The following is a 17,246-nucleotide window of genomic DNA, read 5'->3' as shown; positions in this document are numbered from 1 at the left end:
TTTAACTAACCCAAAGCATATAATGTCTCCAGGGCACCCAACAGATTTTTCGCTGGAGGGGGCGAGGGAAAGTTAAATCGCAATATGTTGTCTATTCCCAAGGACTTCAAATGGAGCACGGTTGATGATAGATCAGTTCGTCGCATCTCGGGAGGTGTTTGATCCGGCAACTTAGTATATTCTTCTTCAGAATAAAGACGATAAACTTTTCCTCTACGCATGCGACCTGCGCGTCCTGCTCTTTGCTCGGCTGCTGCTTTACTTATGGGTAAAATTACAAGACTGTCTGTGCTGCTCTCCACATTGAACCATTTCAACTTTACGAAGCCACAATCAATAACTGTAATTAAATAATTAAAATATTTCAGATCTTTTTGTTTATCTTGTAATACTGGAAACTAATGCAGCTTTTTGTGAATAGTTTCGTTCATTGAATTTATCTGCAAAATTGCCCCCAAACAAAACGCCCAAATATCTTAGAGTCAAGACCCAATGTATCCACAATATTTTAGAAAATCCACAAGACAATCTTCAGAAGGGCTGGCGATCCTAGACTTGGAGAAGATGGTCGTAGTGATAGAAATATACCTTAGTGCCGAAAAAGGTAAGACGGTGCGAAGAGCTATTTAGTCTGAGGTGTGGAGGAGTGAGCTTCGCATTGAATTCAGCTATTTGGACAAAGATACCACACATTACCCCCCAGAGTGGGAAGTGGCTATGCGTCGAAGCCCAGAATACAGACATCTTAAATTGTGACAGTCCAGAAAATGACCAAAACGTCGACTGAAACAACGATGGTTTGATAACCTAGATGGTGATTTGAGAGTCTTTCGGGCGTCCGATCCAGATGAGTTAACTTCAGTACCGAATAGGACAAAGGCTGAAAAGGAAGAAGTAAAGCGAGGAATAGAACGTGATTGATTCCAAACGCAATGGTGATGGAGTGTCCATTGTGCTACAAATCCATGAAAGCTTGAAGGGGTTCGAAGGCAGGGATTAGAAAGATTATCTTAGTTTGTTGTAACTATCCATTAAAAATATAAGTGATCGGCCGGCAGTTACTGTAGGTAATCTGTCCTTGCACATTGGTCGCGATCAGTGAAGTCAGTCTTATCAATTTCGCCGGGATATCGAATTCTCTCATGGCCGTGCACAGTTTTACCCTGGTTATGGGACAGATAATGCCTCCTTGCCAGTTATCAGGGATTGATTCGCTGTCCCACACCTTGAGCACAAGTTTATAAACCACTTGGTGTAACTGGTCGCTTCCATATTTAACCAGTTCGGCTGTAACTCCATCAGCTCCTGCTGACTTATGATATTTAAGCCGATGAATTGTATGAACTGTTTCTTGCATGCTTGGTGGTGTCAGCATTTTTTCGTCGTCGTCAGTTGCCGGGACCTCCAACTCTCCGATATTTTGGTTGTTGAGCAGTTCATCAACATACTCCACATATAGCTCCAATATGCTAATTCTGTCGGAAGTTGGATTTTCCTTTTTGTCTCGGTAGGATTTGCATCGAGATGTATGAGGCCTCATCGTGCAGACTTGCAGGTAAAACTTCCGCACCTGGTGCGGTTGCTCCCTCTACTTTTCGAGTTTCCAGGCCTGCGGTTCTCCCAGGCTTCTTTTTTCCGTCTGTGAAGTCACTTCTTCGCCAGACGAATTTCGTGCCCGTGTTATTTTAGGATGCAACCTTATTCGGTATGCAGCATTCTTCTGTTTCGTTATTAGTTTACATTCATCTTCAAATCAGCCGTTTCGACTTTTTTGCGACTGGAGCCAAGCTGTTGACTGCGGTTATTAAAGCATCCACTTCCCCTATATAGGTGTTAGGGAGGGCTACGTTCTGCATGGCTTCAGTGTTAACTCTCACCTGATTGTCAGAGGGGATTTTGAGCGGTGTTGTTATTCGAGCCCGAGGCAACAACGAAATAGTATCCGGTATTTCCAGCAACCATTTCATGCGACACCGCTAATTGAATAATCCGCAGTTCGTTATCATTAGTATACTTATGTAGGCTAAGGGAGCAAATGTATTTTCTGAATAGGGGCTCCGTCCCTAGTTAGATATTAAAATTTCCAAAGCTTATACTTCCAAATTTACCTCGCAAGCGCAGAGTGCATAGCCGTTCACTTCTGTTTTTAAAGCCGACAACCGCCGAATTCACTTTTTGGCTGACTAAAAAAAGTACTTCGAGCATATGGTTTACTGGATGGCCACTATAATATATGTGTATAGTGTAGTGGTGCTTTTCCAGGAAACCGGTTCCGCAGTTCCATCAGCCTTATTTTGATTACAAGGTATCGGCTAGCTGCTGGGAAGCATCTGATCTGTACAGTACCGCACGTTCCATGATAAAGTGCGCAAATTATTAGTCTATGCGTTTACTTTCTAATAACACTTTACAAGCATCGGAAACGATAACTACATTCCCATACGCTAGCGCTCCTCAGGATCTCTCTGACCACGTTGTCTAGAGAGAGCTCCTCTGTGTCTGCACAAAGTTGCTGACGAAATGATGTCAATGTGATCGGTGTCGTCAACCCCATTGCAGAACACACAATCAATGACCGATTTTGTCCAGAATGTTGCCACTTGGTTAGTGTGTTGCCGCTCTTGTCGTTCCACTTTTCTTAAGTCTTTGCCCCTGCATCTGTAGATGGTTTTAAATTCCATAGCAAGGATCACTCCCGCGGTTACCGTAAAGAGCAGAACGGACTGCGTTCCTCCCACAGGAAGTCGTCTTCTCATAGAGCGTCCAAGATTCGCCATTTGCCGATTTAAGGCCGAGACTCAAGCTGCAACCTTGTCCACCGCTGCTTTGATTTGCTCATATTCGAGTCGAGCATTGAACCATTGGTTTTGATTTAATAGTCAACTCGCCGGTGGATATTGGATCCGACTTCGGGGTTTTTTAGTGTTAGGCTGAACACATGAACAGTCATCCATCCGGATGCCACCGGTAAGCGATGTTAAGGTATTAAGTCTGTTTTATGCCTGTTCAACAGTGCGTTCTAAAACAAGAGCCGCAACGTCACATGTGTGTGATCCCGATGTGATCTCCATTCTCCTCTGGCCTTCAAGTGTCTCATAGAGCAGGGAGCAGTCTCTCAGATAATCCCTAAGTGTCCGCAAGAGATAGATGGGCACGTCGAATGAATTTTCTAATGTGGCTAGCATTTGTCCTTCTTACGGAATTTAAGGGATTCCTGATATGAAACGTTTTAAGTAGCATTACCCGTCGAGATTGGCCGCTCTGCGCTTCAGTTCGATGAACCGCATCCACAACCTCTATAAGTGCATCTACCGTGGATTTTTTTGTTTTGAATCTGAGCTGCTTTGAGAATAAGCAAGAACTGCTTCAAGGAGTCTACTTCTGATGACCAATTCGAGCTCTTTCCCAGCCGTGTCAAGCATACATAGCGGTCGTTATGCAGACGACAGCTGAGGATCTCTTTTCCCTTTGCCAATCAGCATGAGCTTCGCCACCTTCCAGCGACAAGGAAAAATGCCCTCTTTTAGGCAAACGCTGAACGCCATTGGTTGACAAAGTTTAAAACTGAGTTCATGCGGATCCCCATTTATCTCGTTAACTATTATAGGTCCTGGAAGCCATGAGATTTAGTTCTGTTTATCGCGTTTCGAAGTCAGCTTTTAGCTGATCTGCACTCTGTTATTGTGGCGCATTTCTTCTCCTGGTCACGTAAATGTTGCGCCAAATGGCGGGGCTTATGATACTTCCTCTGTAGGTCGGCAATTTCCGCCCACCAGTACGTAGCGGGCTTGTCATGGCTGGGGCACTTCCAAACAAGGCAGATCCAAACGCCATCGTTATCAAGTTTATTTCTGTTAGCTGCAACGCCAATATAAACACTGATCCGAACTTCCTTACAAGGCGGCGGATGCAAGTAATTGATATTATTTTATCTATCGCTTCAATTACCTCCAATGTGCCATGATAGGATCTGATGAACACTCGCTCTCAGATGATAGATGTGTATATTCGCATGGAAATTGGTAACACCGGATCATTCAGACAATGTATATCGCAACTGGCGTAATATAAACTGGGAGCGTCACAACTGAGACCTGACAATAGAGACGAGGGGGAGTAAAGGGGCAAAGCGGTGAGAAGAATATAATCAAACACTTATTTAGTGAAAAAAGGGGAAAAAGGAGGATATTTTTTAAGGAAATAGAAACGCTTCCAGAAGGAATGCGCCTACAAAAACCTTTGTTAAAGTTCCAGCTTTCCCGTTGCGACACTGTCGGATCCCACGGAGCTGAATGCGTGGGGAAAGGCAATCCTAGAAAACCTGCTAGAAGCAAATTGTCCGAGTTTTAAAATAAGAACATGTGGTAAGATTTAGTTCGATGTGGCATAAAATCAGCGAAATCGATCATGACATTGAATAAGGTAGAATGCACCATCAACAAAACACCTGGTGTAGATGGGCTCTACTCCATTCTCTTGCGACAGGAGATCGTTTTTCAGCAGAATCTAGTTAACATCTACAAGAGTGGTGTTGCACTGGACTATATTCTGACGAGAGCAGATTAGGGTTGACCTTGTTTTACAAAGCCGTGGCAAGATCAGATCCTGGCTAAAAGCTGTAGGCAAATAAGTTGCGTCTCCTTCCTAGTCAAAAAGTAGAAAAATTGGTGGAGGCACAAGAAGCAGATATGAGCTCGTAAATACTCAGCTGTGAGAACTATGCGGCGGATGGCGATCGAAATGGTGATACATCCATCATCGGAAAATTGCGAGAGATGCTTGTCAATGATATGACCATGTAATTCGCGCTGACGAGATTGGCCTGAACATCGAAGTCGATGAAAAATGATCAAAAGGCAGATCAAAACAACGATGGCTTGATGGAGATTTGAGGGCCTCTCGACTACACTCGGACTAAACCTATGGCCAAGGAAAATGACGAATTCGATCTAGGCGAGTTGGCCCCGCTACCGATCGAAAGAAAGGTTAAAGATGAAAAAAAGGACGCGGATTAAAACAGCCTAAGTAAACTGAGAACGAGGACATGAATAGGTATAATAAGCGGTCACCGTTTTCTATGAAAACAGCTGCACACTATGGAGATCTATAATGAAAACCCAATATGCAGACATTGTAGGGAAGAGCACGAAAGCGCCTCCCACATCCCCTCGTCCGCGCTCACTAGGCGGAAGCGTAGTACCCTAGGAAATACCGAACCTTAAAAAAAGTTCAGTCGGGCGTATCTAGTGGATTATATTTTTTAGCCTGGTGAGTAGGACGGGACTGAATGAATGAATTTTTGTAGGACAATTGCATCAACTATTTTGGAGCACAACCATCGCTAACGAGCGCGCAACACTGGATCAAGAGACGTGAGTCATGCTATCAAAGATATTGTAAAGATGGCGGACCTTTGACCATCTACTGCTGTTATTAAGAAATAACTAAAACGGATATACATATGAAGATGCGAAATACCACTTTACGTAATTATTACAGAAGATGGTGGTTACTATATAGTTATATTTACGTCGATTTTGATAAGTTGGTTTTCAGAATTGTCCGATATCCTGGGACATCACAGAGATTTGAGTATGTGCTGTTTCACCGCTTAGGAATTGAGAGCGCAGAAAATAGAAATGGAAAGGGAATGCCAAAAAGGAGGCAGAACTATCATCTCTCTAATACTACATATACGGGGTGAGTTGGTTAGATAGAGGAGAGTTAGTGCTAAATAAATTCTAAATATTAAAAGAGGGGAAAATATTCTAGGGTTTCTAGAATCTGAGGTATTATTACTGAATAGGAAGTCCACACATGCTCTTCGTGGGAAATACCACCGTATAACCAAAAAACTAATGTGATTAAAAACAATTTATTAACTTACCATAAACAATACCAGGAATAGTAATAGAAGTTTCCGCAATATTCGTTGCAATTATAGCTTTGCGCGTTCCCTTCGGTGCTGTGAAAAAAACTTTCAACTGATCATGATTCGATAGTGTTCCGTACATAGGAAGAACTTGCAAGTTTTCATGGTTATATTCCCTCAGAAGGTCAATTGCTTGCAGGACCTCCTCCTGGCCAGTTAAAAAGGCTAAAATATCGCCAGGTGGTTCTTGTTTGTGTATTTTCAAAACGGTATTAACTGTCTCCCTAACATAATCCGGACACGGTTCTTTTAAGTAGAAGATTTCAACAGGATGTGCTCGTCCTTCAACACTTAGTACTACAGCGGTTTCCTTGGGATTTTTTGAAGTTTTAAAATCGAAAAAATCCTTGAAGAAATCTGCATCGATTGTTGCTGAGGAAATGATAACTTTCAATGATGGGCGTTTTTTCATGATTTTCTTTAGTAATCCAATAGCTGTATCGGTGAGGATGTTCCTTTCGTGCGCTTCGTCTATCATGATAACACTGTATTGCGTTAGTAGTGGATCAGCAAGCATTTCTCGGAGCAGAATACCCTCTGTCATATACTAGAAAAAATATTGAAAATTATCTATTCATCTGTCATAGATTTTAAAGAATAATTACTTTTATCTTGGTTTCGTCGCAACATCTGTCGAAAAACCGCACCGCTACACCAACACTTCCTCCGATATGTTCTCCTTTCTCGGTGGCTACTCGATCTGCCAGTGTTATGGCAGAGACTCGTCTCGGCTCTGTAACGCCAATCAAGCCTTTCACGTACCAACCCCATTCTAGAAGATACTGTTAAGAAATGATTGATTAAATGTTATTTTTTCGTAATTATTCATATTTAAAAATGTATGAATGAAATACTTTGGACGACCGGCTTACTGTTGGGGTAGATACAGTTTATAATTAAGAGTTAAGTATTGAGGCGTGCAGAAAAAACTATGTGTGAAGTGAATTCGCAACAAGAAAAGCTAGTGCCAATCTTAACTACTATCAATCAATGGAAAGTTTGCATTTAGTGCCTACGGCGAAGCTAGCCACAAAGGAAAGTTCGGAAACTCTCAACTTGGGAGAAACTCGAAATCCGACTGCCGCCGGCCCGTCTGCGATATTACAGTCCAAATCTACCCACAAACGGAAGGAGAAGACTCGACAGAAGGGAACTTCGGTCATTAAGGCGGGGGGTCTACAGGTTGAATCCTGCTTGTCAGAACCGTCTTCTTCTTCACCCTTACCGGGAGGACCGGAAGAAAGGGAAGCTGAAGTGATGTGGACGCTACTGGTTTAACGCCGTTATGTGGAAAAGGATCCAAGTGGCCCGGACACCGTGAACTTGGGAAAGCCCCAAGCCGGAGGCAGAAGAAGGCACCGCGAAGGAAAATGAAGCACATTGGGAATGAGGACATGGACGTGGCTAGATGCGGTAATGTCCAGAAAAATCGGACGTAAGGAAGCGGAATCTTCGGCGGAAGATGGGGATAAACTAGTAACCCCGGTGAGATCCACGCTGGACGCACCTGACTATTCTGTCAGCGGCAATGCGCGCAAGAAACGTAAAACCAACACATCTGTGGTGGCCAACCCTTTATTGTGCTCCGCACCAGGGACTACATCCGTCCCGCAGGGATTAGGACCGGTGTGTCAGGAGGTGATCAAATCAGCGAGATCTCTCTTGCTGAAGCTGGTCCATTCCATAGGAATATGGACACGAAGGCGCGAAGGAATTGGACGTATGCACAAGCTGCAGCCTTAGTTCTGACTGCAGCCGTGGGAGTCTCCTCCAAGGATGGCAAAACGTCAGAGGAACAATTTACCATCCTTTGGGAATGCCTGTGAAAAAAATGCTGGAGCCTGGAACGAAGCCAGGATTTAACAATCAAGGGGGGTTTCTCAATTTAGAGTGCACTGATGTCTTAAAGTGGCTCCAGCAGGTAATCCAGGGTTTGAGTTCTGGCAGCCAGCCCAAATTCACTATTGTGAATACTGAGCTACGAAGGACAGAACATGTCGGATGTTGGTTACCGGGCCTTTTACCCGAGTAAAGTTCATGAGTGCCAGGAAGGATAAATCTACAAAGGTTTCAGCTTGGCATTCGAACTGGACCAAAAGAGTCCGAATGTGCTCAGGGAAAGTCCATCATATCAGGAAACTGTAGAGTATCATCTCCATTTTGAGAGCGAAGACCAATGACTCATACAATACAGAGCAAATTGCAACATCTTCGTTGCGCTCTCCTATAATGGAGCTGCGCGTGGAGGATAGTACACACAGTGGTGGAACCCCCGTATGGGGGTTCGCACTGGTGAAGAGACAATATAGTGAATCCCACCTGCTAGTAACTTCTCCTACACCATTTACAGAACAGGCGGAAGAAAGCGATGCCAGAGACCTGAACGGAACTGACTTGATGTCAGTTCGAGTGATCGAATCAATGCAAACCGGACACCGCAAACCAGTGAAGATGTTAAGTGGAAAACTGACGAATATACTACGGGATGAAATGAGACCTGTCATGGATGCGGACATATGAACTGCTGTACCTCCAAGTGCGGCTATTCTCAGAGAACTCCAACACGAGGGGATAGAGTTTCTCACGGTACCGTGTGGGGGAAACCCCGTCACACGCAGACCACGGCATACGGTTCTAACAGTTTTCAATTACACATTAGATTAAGTTTATGAAAAACATAAAGAGCAGCGAGGCTGCTACATTTTTCTAGTGCAAGAACCATGGGAATCTATGGCATTTGATCAGTAAAGGGGGCTATGCTCTTCCACAATGAAGGATCCATGAGACCGAGAGCTTGTGTTCTGTTGATCTAATTTCTCTCGGTCGTAAGCTTGGTCCAGATGGAGTCTGGAGGTTTTCAAATTATCAACAAATCGAACGATCGCTGCTCCAGGCACTCTTTTTGTCGTTCCCCATCGACCTGGATGTTGGATTTTGGATGCTGGAAAGGATAGAAAATTCGAGGATGATAGGCCACTCCAGCCTAGGAAAAATGTAATCGAAATCGGAAATTAAGTTGTGGTAATGTCGGATTAGTAGGTGAAATATTTATCATATAAATGGGGCGAACATAAGAGAAGTACTATATGCATAGGAGAAGAAAGTCGAAATTGCATTAATAAGGATTTAAATGAAACAATCTTACGGTCAAGGAGGTTGTCCCTTGGCAGGATCAAAATTATGACCCAGAAACACAAATTTCGCTAGATTAGGGACATTCAATTTGGCATTAGTGATTATCATGTTGTTTGGATAGCTCAAGTGGTTAGAGCGCTGGGCCGTGGTAGTTCGCGGATCAAATCTCCCTGATCACAGTGGGATTTGTTGTCGCGACTGGCTGTCGACTACCAGTCGATTCAGCTGTGAATGAGTACCTGGGTCAAATCAGGGTAATGACCGATGTCGAGCGCAATGCTGACCACATTGAATACAGTGTACTGTAATGTACCATTACGGTCTTGAATGTAGTGCTCTAACACGCTTCAAGGCCCTGATCCATTATGGATTGTGGCGCCACCGATTATTATTATTATCAAAGCAACGAATGGTGGTGCAAAATGTTACATGTTACATCGTGAAAAAATCTCAAAAAAATTAAAGTGAAATGCAGAGTCCACCAAAGTGGTAGCCTGTTACCATCCTTTCCATGTCGTCTCGATTGGATAGCGTAAAGAGATTCAAAATGCCAGGACATAATTCCTCAAACTCCATGACTACGCTTATGAAATTTGCTTTCTTTCTCCCCGAATCATGGACCTTGGTCAAACGGCGAAAAAAATAAACAGAACCGGAATGAAAATAAATACCAACGAAATCAAATTTCACAGTCTTACAGATTATCGCACTCTTCCTGTTTAAGTAAATGGGCAGAATATGAAGGGTGTCGAACAGCTTATATATCTAGGAAGCGTGATTTCAGACGACGACGACATCAAAGTTGATGCAAATGCAACTGCCTGGAATTTAGGTGTTAATTGCAGTGAAAAAATGAGGTTAATACAAATAAACCTCAATCATTGCAGGGCCGCACGAATCCGCGATGGAGATTGCTATCATTAGTGAACTATATAGAAATCTTGACGGTGGTGTATAATTCACAGATTCGACTGGTGGAGAGGTGATGTGGGCGTGCGGTCGCCAAGCCATACAATATAGTATGAGTCAGGCGGCTAGTGGCTTTTTATGGGCAAAAATAAGCGGTACATTCATGTACAGCTGCTACGCCCCACCGACCTTCACACTGGCTGAGTTTGAAGACCTGTTAGATGATATTGTTCACGACGCAAGGGGACGAGGTCCAAAGGTGATAGCCGGTGACTTTAATGCGTGGGCTATTGAGTGGGGCAACAAAGAGGCTAACGCAAGGGGGCGGTGCTTGCCCAGTTGGATGTAGTTCTGGCTAACGAACGTGATGTAAACACTTATCGGAAAGGGGGATCTGGTTCAATTGTAGATCTGTCTTTTGTCAGCCCTACGCTGTCAATCACCTTTGAACTAAGGACGGAGCCACAGGGCAGGAGATCCGCACCCCGGAAGCCGAAATTCAAAAGAACACCAAGATGGTCTGCGAAAGCGATGGATAAGCAAACATTCATGCAGATGTGGCTTGACCTGCTTAACAAAGCAGACACCTGTTACACAAAGCATCTTTAAAGCATGTGGCGCATCGATGCCTAGGAGATGCTCATTCCCCACTAGAAGACCCAATTATTGGTGGAATAGTGAATTTGCCAGTCTTCGATTGATTTGCCACAGAGCCAGACGAACGGCTCAGAGGGTAATAGGTAGGATCGATCAAGGGTAAAAGGAGCATGCCTTTAGAGACGCCCGCAAGAACCTCAAGCTCGTCATTCAGTGGAGTAAGAGGAAATGTATTAAGGAGCTCTGTTCGGAAGCGAACATAAATCCATGGGGTAGCGCCTATAAAATCGTGACAGGACAATATAGAGGCCGATCATCTCCGCAGATCACGTACCCTATGCTCTTGTTGAAAATAATCCAGGAATTATTTCCTCAGCAAGAGGGGGGTACTGACACTTTCCAGTGCCCCCTGGTGACGTCGATTCTACCTGTCGCCAGGGACGAGCTGCTGGAGATCTAGAGTCAAATAGGCGACAGCAAAGCTCTGGGTCTGGACGGCATAATGAATAAGGCTGTCAAATGTAGACCGGATATGTTCGCGGAGCTGTTTGAAACGTGCCTGCCTGAGGGTATGTTTCCTGCATCATGGAAGCGGCAGAAGCTGGTGCTGCTGCCTAAAGCTGGCTCCAGGGGAACCGTCATCGTATAGACCCATATGTCTTCTAGACACTATGGGGAAAATGTTGGAGCGGGTTAGGTATAATAGACTACTCCTAGTTGTCGAGAGGCAAGGGGCCCTTTCAGATAGGCAGTATAATAATAATAATAATAATAATCGTTGGCGCAACAATCCATATTGGATCAGGGCCTTGAAGTGTGTTAGAGCACTTCATTCAAGACCGTAACGGTACACTACAGTATACTGTAGGAGGCAATGTGGTCAGCATTGCGCTCGCCCGAGATTATTACCCTGATTTGACTCAGGTACTCATTCACAGCTGAGTCGACTGGTATCCGACGTCAAATCACGATACAAATTCCACTGCCACCAGTGAGATTTGAACCGCGACCTTCCGTATGACAGCCTAGTGCTCTAACCACTGAGCTATCCGGACAAAGTGTAGTATCTGTTCTTATCAGCTTAACATCTGATAGATAGGCAGTATGGGTTCCGTAAAGCCAGATCAACCATTGATGCCATCAAAATGTTTACTGGCTTGGCCGAAAATTCCGATCACGGAAGGGGTTGTATCAGCAAATATTGTGTGGTGGTGACCTTGGATGTGAGGAAGGCATCCAACTCGGTCAATTGGAACCTTGTAGTCTCTGGCGACGATTGGTTTTCCCACTTACCTCGCCGTTATTATCGATAGCTATTTGCAAGAGCGGGGAAACTCTGGTATAATACCGATGATGGACCCAAGGAGTACATTGTCTACGCGGGTATCCCACCGGGCTCTGTACTGGGCCTACAGTAGTAGGTAGAACATCATGTACAATGATGTACTTAACTTTCCGGTTCCGGAGGAGGTGACAGTGGTGGGTTACGCCGACCGTACAGGTTGTGGTCGCAAAACATCTCGAGAATGTTGAATTGTACTCAAGCAAAGCAATCAGTGTTGTTAAGGCTTGGTTAGAGAGTGCTGGACTAGGACTCGTAGAGGAAAAGACGGAAGCGGTCCTCATCACTAAGCGCCGCAAGAGCAATTATGCCTGCATTAGAATCGGGAATTGTATAATCACTTCCAAACCGGCCATCAAATACAATTTTATGCAGCACATAGAGCATACTTGCGAAAAAGCATCCACTACGAGTATGGCTCTGGCAAGGATCATGCCGAACGTAGGAGGACCGCGGTATACTTGCAGGCTGCTCATAGCCAGGATAGTGAGTTCTATCCTGCTGTATGCAGTCCCAGTTTGGGGGAAAGCGCTGCATTTTTTAGGTAATGCACATATACTGAGTACGGTTTACAGGGGAACAGTCTTAAGGGTGTGTTCTGCCTTCAGGACCGTCTCAGTTGATGCAGCGTTCGTCATCTGGGGAATGATACCGATTGACGTCTTGTTAACCGAAATGATGAACAATTATAACACCAGGTACATTTCGCAGGTGAAAAAAGCCGAAAAGGAGAGATCCATAAGCAGATGGCAATAGCGATGGGACCAGTCAGAAATGGGTCGTTGGACTTACAGTTTGATTCCTTCAATCGGGGAGTGGCTGGAGGGAATCCATGGGGAGATCAATTATAATCTCACTCAGTTTCTCACCGGCAATGGAGGATACCATCAGTACAAGTTTAAATTGGACACCTCACCTAATTGTCCAAACGGCGACGGGGTTCCAGAGGACCCAGCGCACGTATTCTTCCAATGACCTAGGTTGATGGAAGAAAGGAGGAACCTAGAGGAAATTTTAGGGAAGTGCTATCACCGAAAAATTTTGTCCGGAGAATGGTAGCTTGCCAGGAGGATCAATTCCATGATCGCAGTAATCCAGGATAAACTGCGAAACGTGTGATTACGAACCTCGCCGGTGAGGCCCCGTGATGTAATACCTAAAGGTGGTTCCACGGGGTGGGGGGGAGTTGAGGTTTGTTTTAGTGGGTAAAAATCTCACACTGGCGTGCCCAGGCCAGAGTCTTTTGAAGATTTCCACCCCCTTAAAAAAGACAGACAGTAAACTGATTTTAATAAGGTTTTGTTTTACACAAAATCTGAAAAGCGAGGGCTATTAGGAATACAAGAATGAACTGAAAACGGTTATCTATTCCAAAAAACGTAAATTTCATCATGAGAGCACTTAGAATTTATTTGAGTTGCTTACAATCGATCGCGTTTATTTGACTCGACATAAATTACATACATTCATTTAACAAATAATCATTAATATTTATAAAAATAATATATTGTACAATTATAGATTTCTCTTTATAATTTAAATTTCAGCGTGAACTGTCATAGTTACAATTTTCGTTTTAATCTCTTTTCCTAATGTCAACATCCACATTAATCAGTTCAACAATCAATTTCTCAAGTCAGTTAGGTGCGGTTACGCGGAACCCTTCGGTTCAGCGCATCCCTTAGAATTTGCCGTTTCATTTAGTTTACAATTCATTCACGTTTGCATCAGTATCATACATACAAAAACTATTCTTGTACATATATTTTAAAAAAGTGTAAAGACTTTTATTTATGATCCTCTCGTAGTAAGATTATCGAGAGCTTTAACACGCAACTAATCGTTTTCTTTTAGACGAGATTGAGATTAAGTTCGAAGGAATGCCGAAGTGGAGTTAACACTTTCGTAGATATTTTGATTTATTGAAGTTTTATGCAAAATATAGTAGCATTTAAGAATCAACAGTAAAATTTCAATGCAACTTGAAAGCCTTGAGAGGTATTTAATGATTAAAGACGTTAGAGAGCTTCGATTCACGCTAATCAGATTTCAACTCATTTTTTACAATCAGTAATTAAAAACTAAGCAACTATCGAGCGATACTCTTATAAATGATAACAACGCGCTGAAAACAACCGGCCCTCCTGCTATTTGGAATATTGGCATCCGCTTCGACAAAGAGAGTATAAATATGGGGTGCATACTAAACGCCACCCGTTAAATAGAAAACTACCTAATCCTATCGGGGGAAAAGAATCATCACAACGAAGTATTATTTCCAGTTAATGAATTAAATATGAAGTTCTGCACCTCCAGCACGTGCATCTCCGTTGCACAAATGCAAACTAACAGTATTACATAACCACTATATTGTATCAAACATAGGAAATCCCACAATTTGTCACAGAATATGCTCAATAGAACACAATGCAAAAGTGCATGGACATTGAAAACACGCCACAACCACGCTACACAGAAAAACCAATTCGATTTGAAGACGGCATTTTGTCGATAGAATTGTACGGGCGTTACGTCAGTTCTTTCTAACATATCTTGGTATAAGGCAATATAACGATTCCACGCTGTCGAGCTCAACAGCAGCTGGCCAGTGAAGCAGAGAACTTTGCGTGCTACTTTCTTTGTAGTGACCTTAACTTTATAGATGACACCCGAATCAGAATTTTTCGATTCGGATGTTGGAAGGATCGCTTGTAGTTGTGTATAGCCACGTCGTGGCGGATTATTTTTAAGGAAGAACGCAATACCTATCATTAGAGCTATACAACCTAGGCCATCACAAATTCCATCTATGTAGTATCCTGCCGTCCCGATTTCCGACCGTTCCCCACGTACATTCTTCTTGGCGCGCGCCACGTGACCATCTAGATCGTCTAAGAATGTCCGGAACTGGAACAGGACCACTCCAAATCTCCTGTAGCTTAGATTATCAGAAGCTACGAAACGTCCCGCGGCGATTGCCACGAACACATGGAAAAATGAGATCATATTGGCTGTAATGAATGTCGATCTTGAAAATCCTATTATATTGTCGAATATGGTAGCCATGGGGGCGAACAGATAGTGGTTGGTGTGGTCTAGCATAACCGCCTTCACCGTAACATGGCACAGTGGGTTGATTTCACACGAGATCCACGTTGAATTCTCATAGCTGGCTGTTGACACACTCGTAACCGTTCGGTCATTGGTTGGCGTGGCAGATGAAGACATTGCTGAATACCCTGTTGATGAATAAAAGTCGCCTCCACGATGATGAGAACTGCTTGGAGCAACCTCAGCCGTTCCAAGGAATGCCAGGTCGTTACTGTTTGGAACATTTCTTTCATTGTGGAATTTATACGTTGATGTGTTCAAGTAGAGACCGCGCTCGATTGGATAGTTGTGAATCCGCAGGTACAGCTGAACGTCCATATAAATGTAGAATATTATAAGGAGGAACAGTAACGTTAAGAGAATTTTGCTAATTTGCGAACTAGGACCCACCATACTTTCGGATTACTAGAAATTTCCTTGTAAACTAGAAAATTATAAGTCACTTATCTAATTCGATAGAAGCTAGTATGGCAAGAGTAGTACTTTAAAATATAAATAACATTCTTAAAACAATTCTATGGTAAAACTAGACAACTTAATAAATAGGAAATCAGCAGGATAAGTCTGATCGATTAGTATCGACGAGTGTCGGATAGTTTCTGTTCGTAATGCGGAATTGCGGCGTTTAGGTGGTTTTCTGGAATTCTTTAATGTGCTGGAATTTTGTTTCCTTAAAACTCAGCCACTGTGTAGGGTTTGCAGTAGCAGCATCTGAAAGAACACATGAGGCAAAATATTAATGTTTTTCGTTTGAATCAAAGATCATTACGTTTTCAAATAGATTATAAGCTAAAAGATCGGTGATCATTTAATCATGGAATTTGTTAATTTAATTTAAAATTTCAAAGTAATTTACATCAAAATTTTACCTCGTTAGTTCAATCAGTTTATACTTAGGAAATATAGCTACAAATAAGAAAATCCATGCTGTTTCCATACTAAAACCGTGTTGATTCGTGCGAGGATTTGAGTTAAAATTTGGTTGACAGACAAATTCGATCTGAATTGAACAAAAATCTGTGTAACCATAGTCGTATTGGCAACGAATTGTTGTTTAAAGAGGCCGAAAAACATTGAAATCGTTGGGCAATGACTTAAATGAATATGTAAAATCGTGGTGTAGTATAGAGCCGACTCCATGCCGAAGAATGATCTATGTTTTACTATCTTTGATAGTAATTAGAAAGGGAGGGGAGGAGCCAACTTACAACATAGTCTATAAAATTTCTATTCCATTTCCGGGCTTCGAAACGTAACAGCAGTCCGAGTGGGACGATTATGTGTCAGCCGAGTGTTTATATAATCTGCGGAAATCTTCATAGTAACGCCGTTCGTATTGAAAGCAAGGAGTACTCTAGTGCCAGACCTTGCGGTAATTGCCGTGAACCATATATTGCTGTCCAGCGTGCAGAAACTTAACAGCCAAAAAATGCACACTTCTTCACATCTCGCTCAATGATTGATTAATTACCATGTGGCGATTAACGGTGAACTCTGGGTGCCAGACAACCCCGTTTCAACTAGCTTTGTCTCGGCGAAAAAGGATTTTGTCGAGATCGACTTACTTTTCCCGGTGAAACAAAGGCCAGGGCAGTCTACTATTCCAATTCTTAGTGACGGATAAGCCTGAGTTCATTGATGGAGAGGCTGAGTGTAGACTTAGATTACTCACTCATTTAATTTGCGATCAATCCAATCCTTACGGGATGAGCCCAAGCAGGTCCCTTCTGTCAGCACTCCTGACTTCGGGCTTGAGTCTGCACCACCTGCTGAAGCTAAAGTTTTACCCACGGATAAGCAAATCGGAGCGGCAAGGGTCCTCTGGCGGTCCTAACTCCCCAACCAAAAGGACAGAAAAAAGACATTAAGCTCCCCTTTGAATCCGTAACTGTCAATCGGAAAACGTTACGGCTTAATTTTGCTGACGAAAGCACAAACGATTGGCTCAGGCAATACTGCTGTTCCCTCGACGATATGATCTCCTGCCATCGTTCAAAAAATAATTTTTCGGGCTTCCAGAAGAGCTTAATTGTACGGAAATTCTGGAACAACTTGTCCGAAATATCCTTAATATATCCATCTGGATGTGAGGCAGCAAAGTAAGAGAAAGGATACTTTCCTTACTATCGGATCAGATATTAGGTATGTTCGGCAGCAAACAGGCGACCGGATCTACCGCGGGTTTGGGTCCGTCGCGTTACAAATGCTGCTGTGCTCCTA

At 43.2% G+C, this 17,246-nt stretch overlaps 2 protein-coding genes across 7 annotated transcripts in view; both read right to left on the bottom strand.

Annotated features, from left to right (window-relative positions):
• LOC119656307 (probable ATP-dependent RNA helicase DHX35) overlaps window positions 1–17,246 on the bottom strand; it is a 68,288-nt gene that overhangs the window by 880 nt on the left and 50,162 nt on the right. For both annotated transcript variants that reach the window (XM_038062749.1, XM_038062751.1), the window contains 3 exons: window positions 6,538–6,714; window positions 5,888–6,479; window positions 11–340 (listed from right to left, as the gene is read on the bottom strand). In XM_038062749.1, the coding sequence (XP_037918677.1) occupies window positions 11–340; window positions 5,888–6,479; window positions 6,538–6,714 (1,099 nt within the window). The remainder of the gene's footprint in view (window positions 1–10; window positions 341–5,887; window positions 6,480–6,537; window positions 6,715–17,246) is intronic.
• Window positions 13,296–17,246, bottom strand: part of LOC119656308 (ceramide phosphoethanolamine synthase) — a 30,371-nt gene continuing 26,420 nt past the window's right edge. For all 5 annotated transcript variants that reach the window (XM_038062752.1, XM_038062756.1, XM_038062755.1 and 2 more), the window contains exon 2: window positions 13,296–15,737. In XM_038062752.1, the coding sequence (XP_037918680.1) occupies window positions 14,175–15,419 (1,245 nt within the window). In that variant the 5' untranslated portion in view covers window positions 15,420–15,737 and the 3' untranslated portion in view covers window positions 13,296–14,174. The remainder of the gene's footprint in view (window positions 15,738–17,246) is intronic.

This window comes from Hermetia illucens, chromosome 4, assembly GCF_905115235.1.
Source record: "Hermetia illucens chromosome 4, iHerIll2.2.curated.20191125, whole genome shotgun sequence".
Classification (NCBI taxonomy): Eukaryota; Metazoa; Arthropoda; class Insecta; order Diptera; family Stratiomyidae; genus Hermetia; species Hermetia illucens.
Note: the sequence above shows the minus strand (reverse complement) of the source record. Positions and strands in the feature narration are given on the sequence as shown.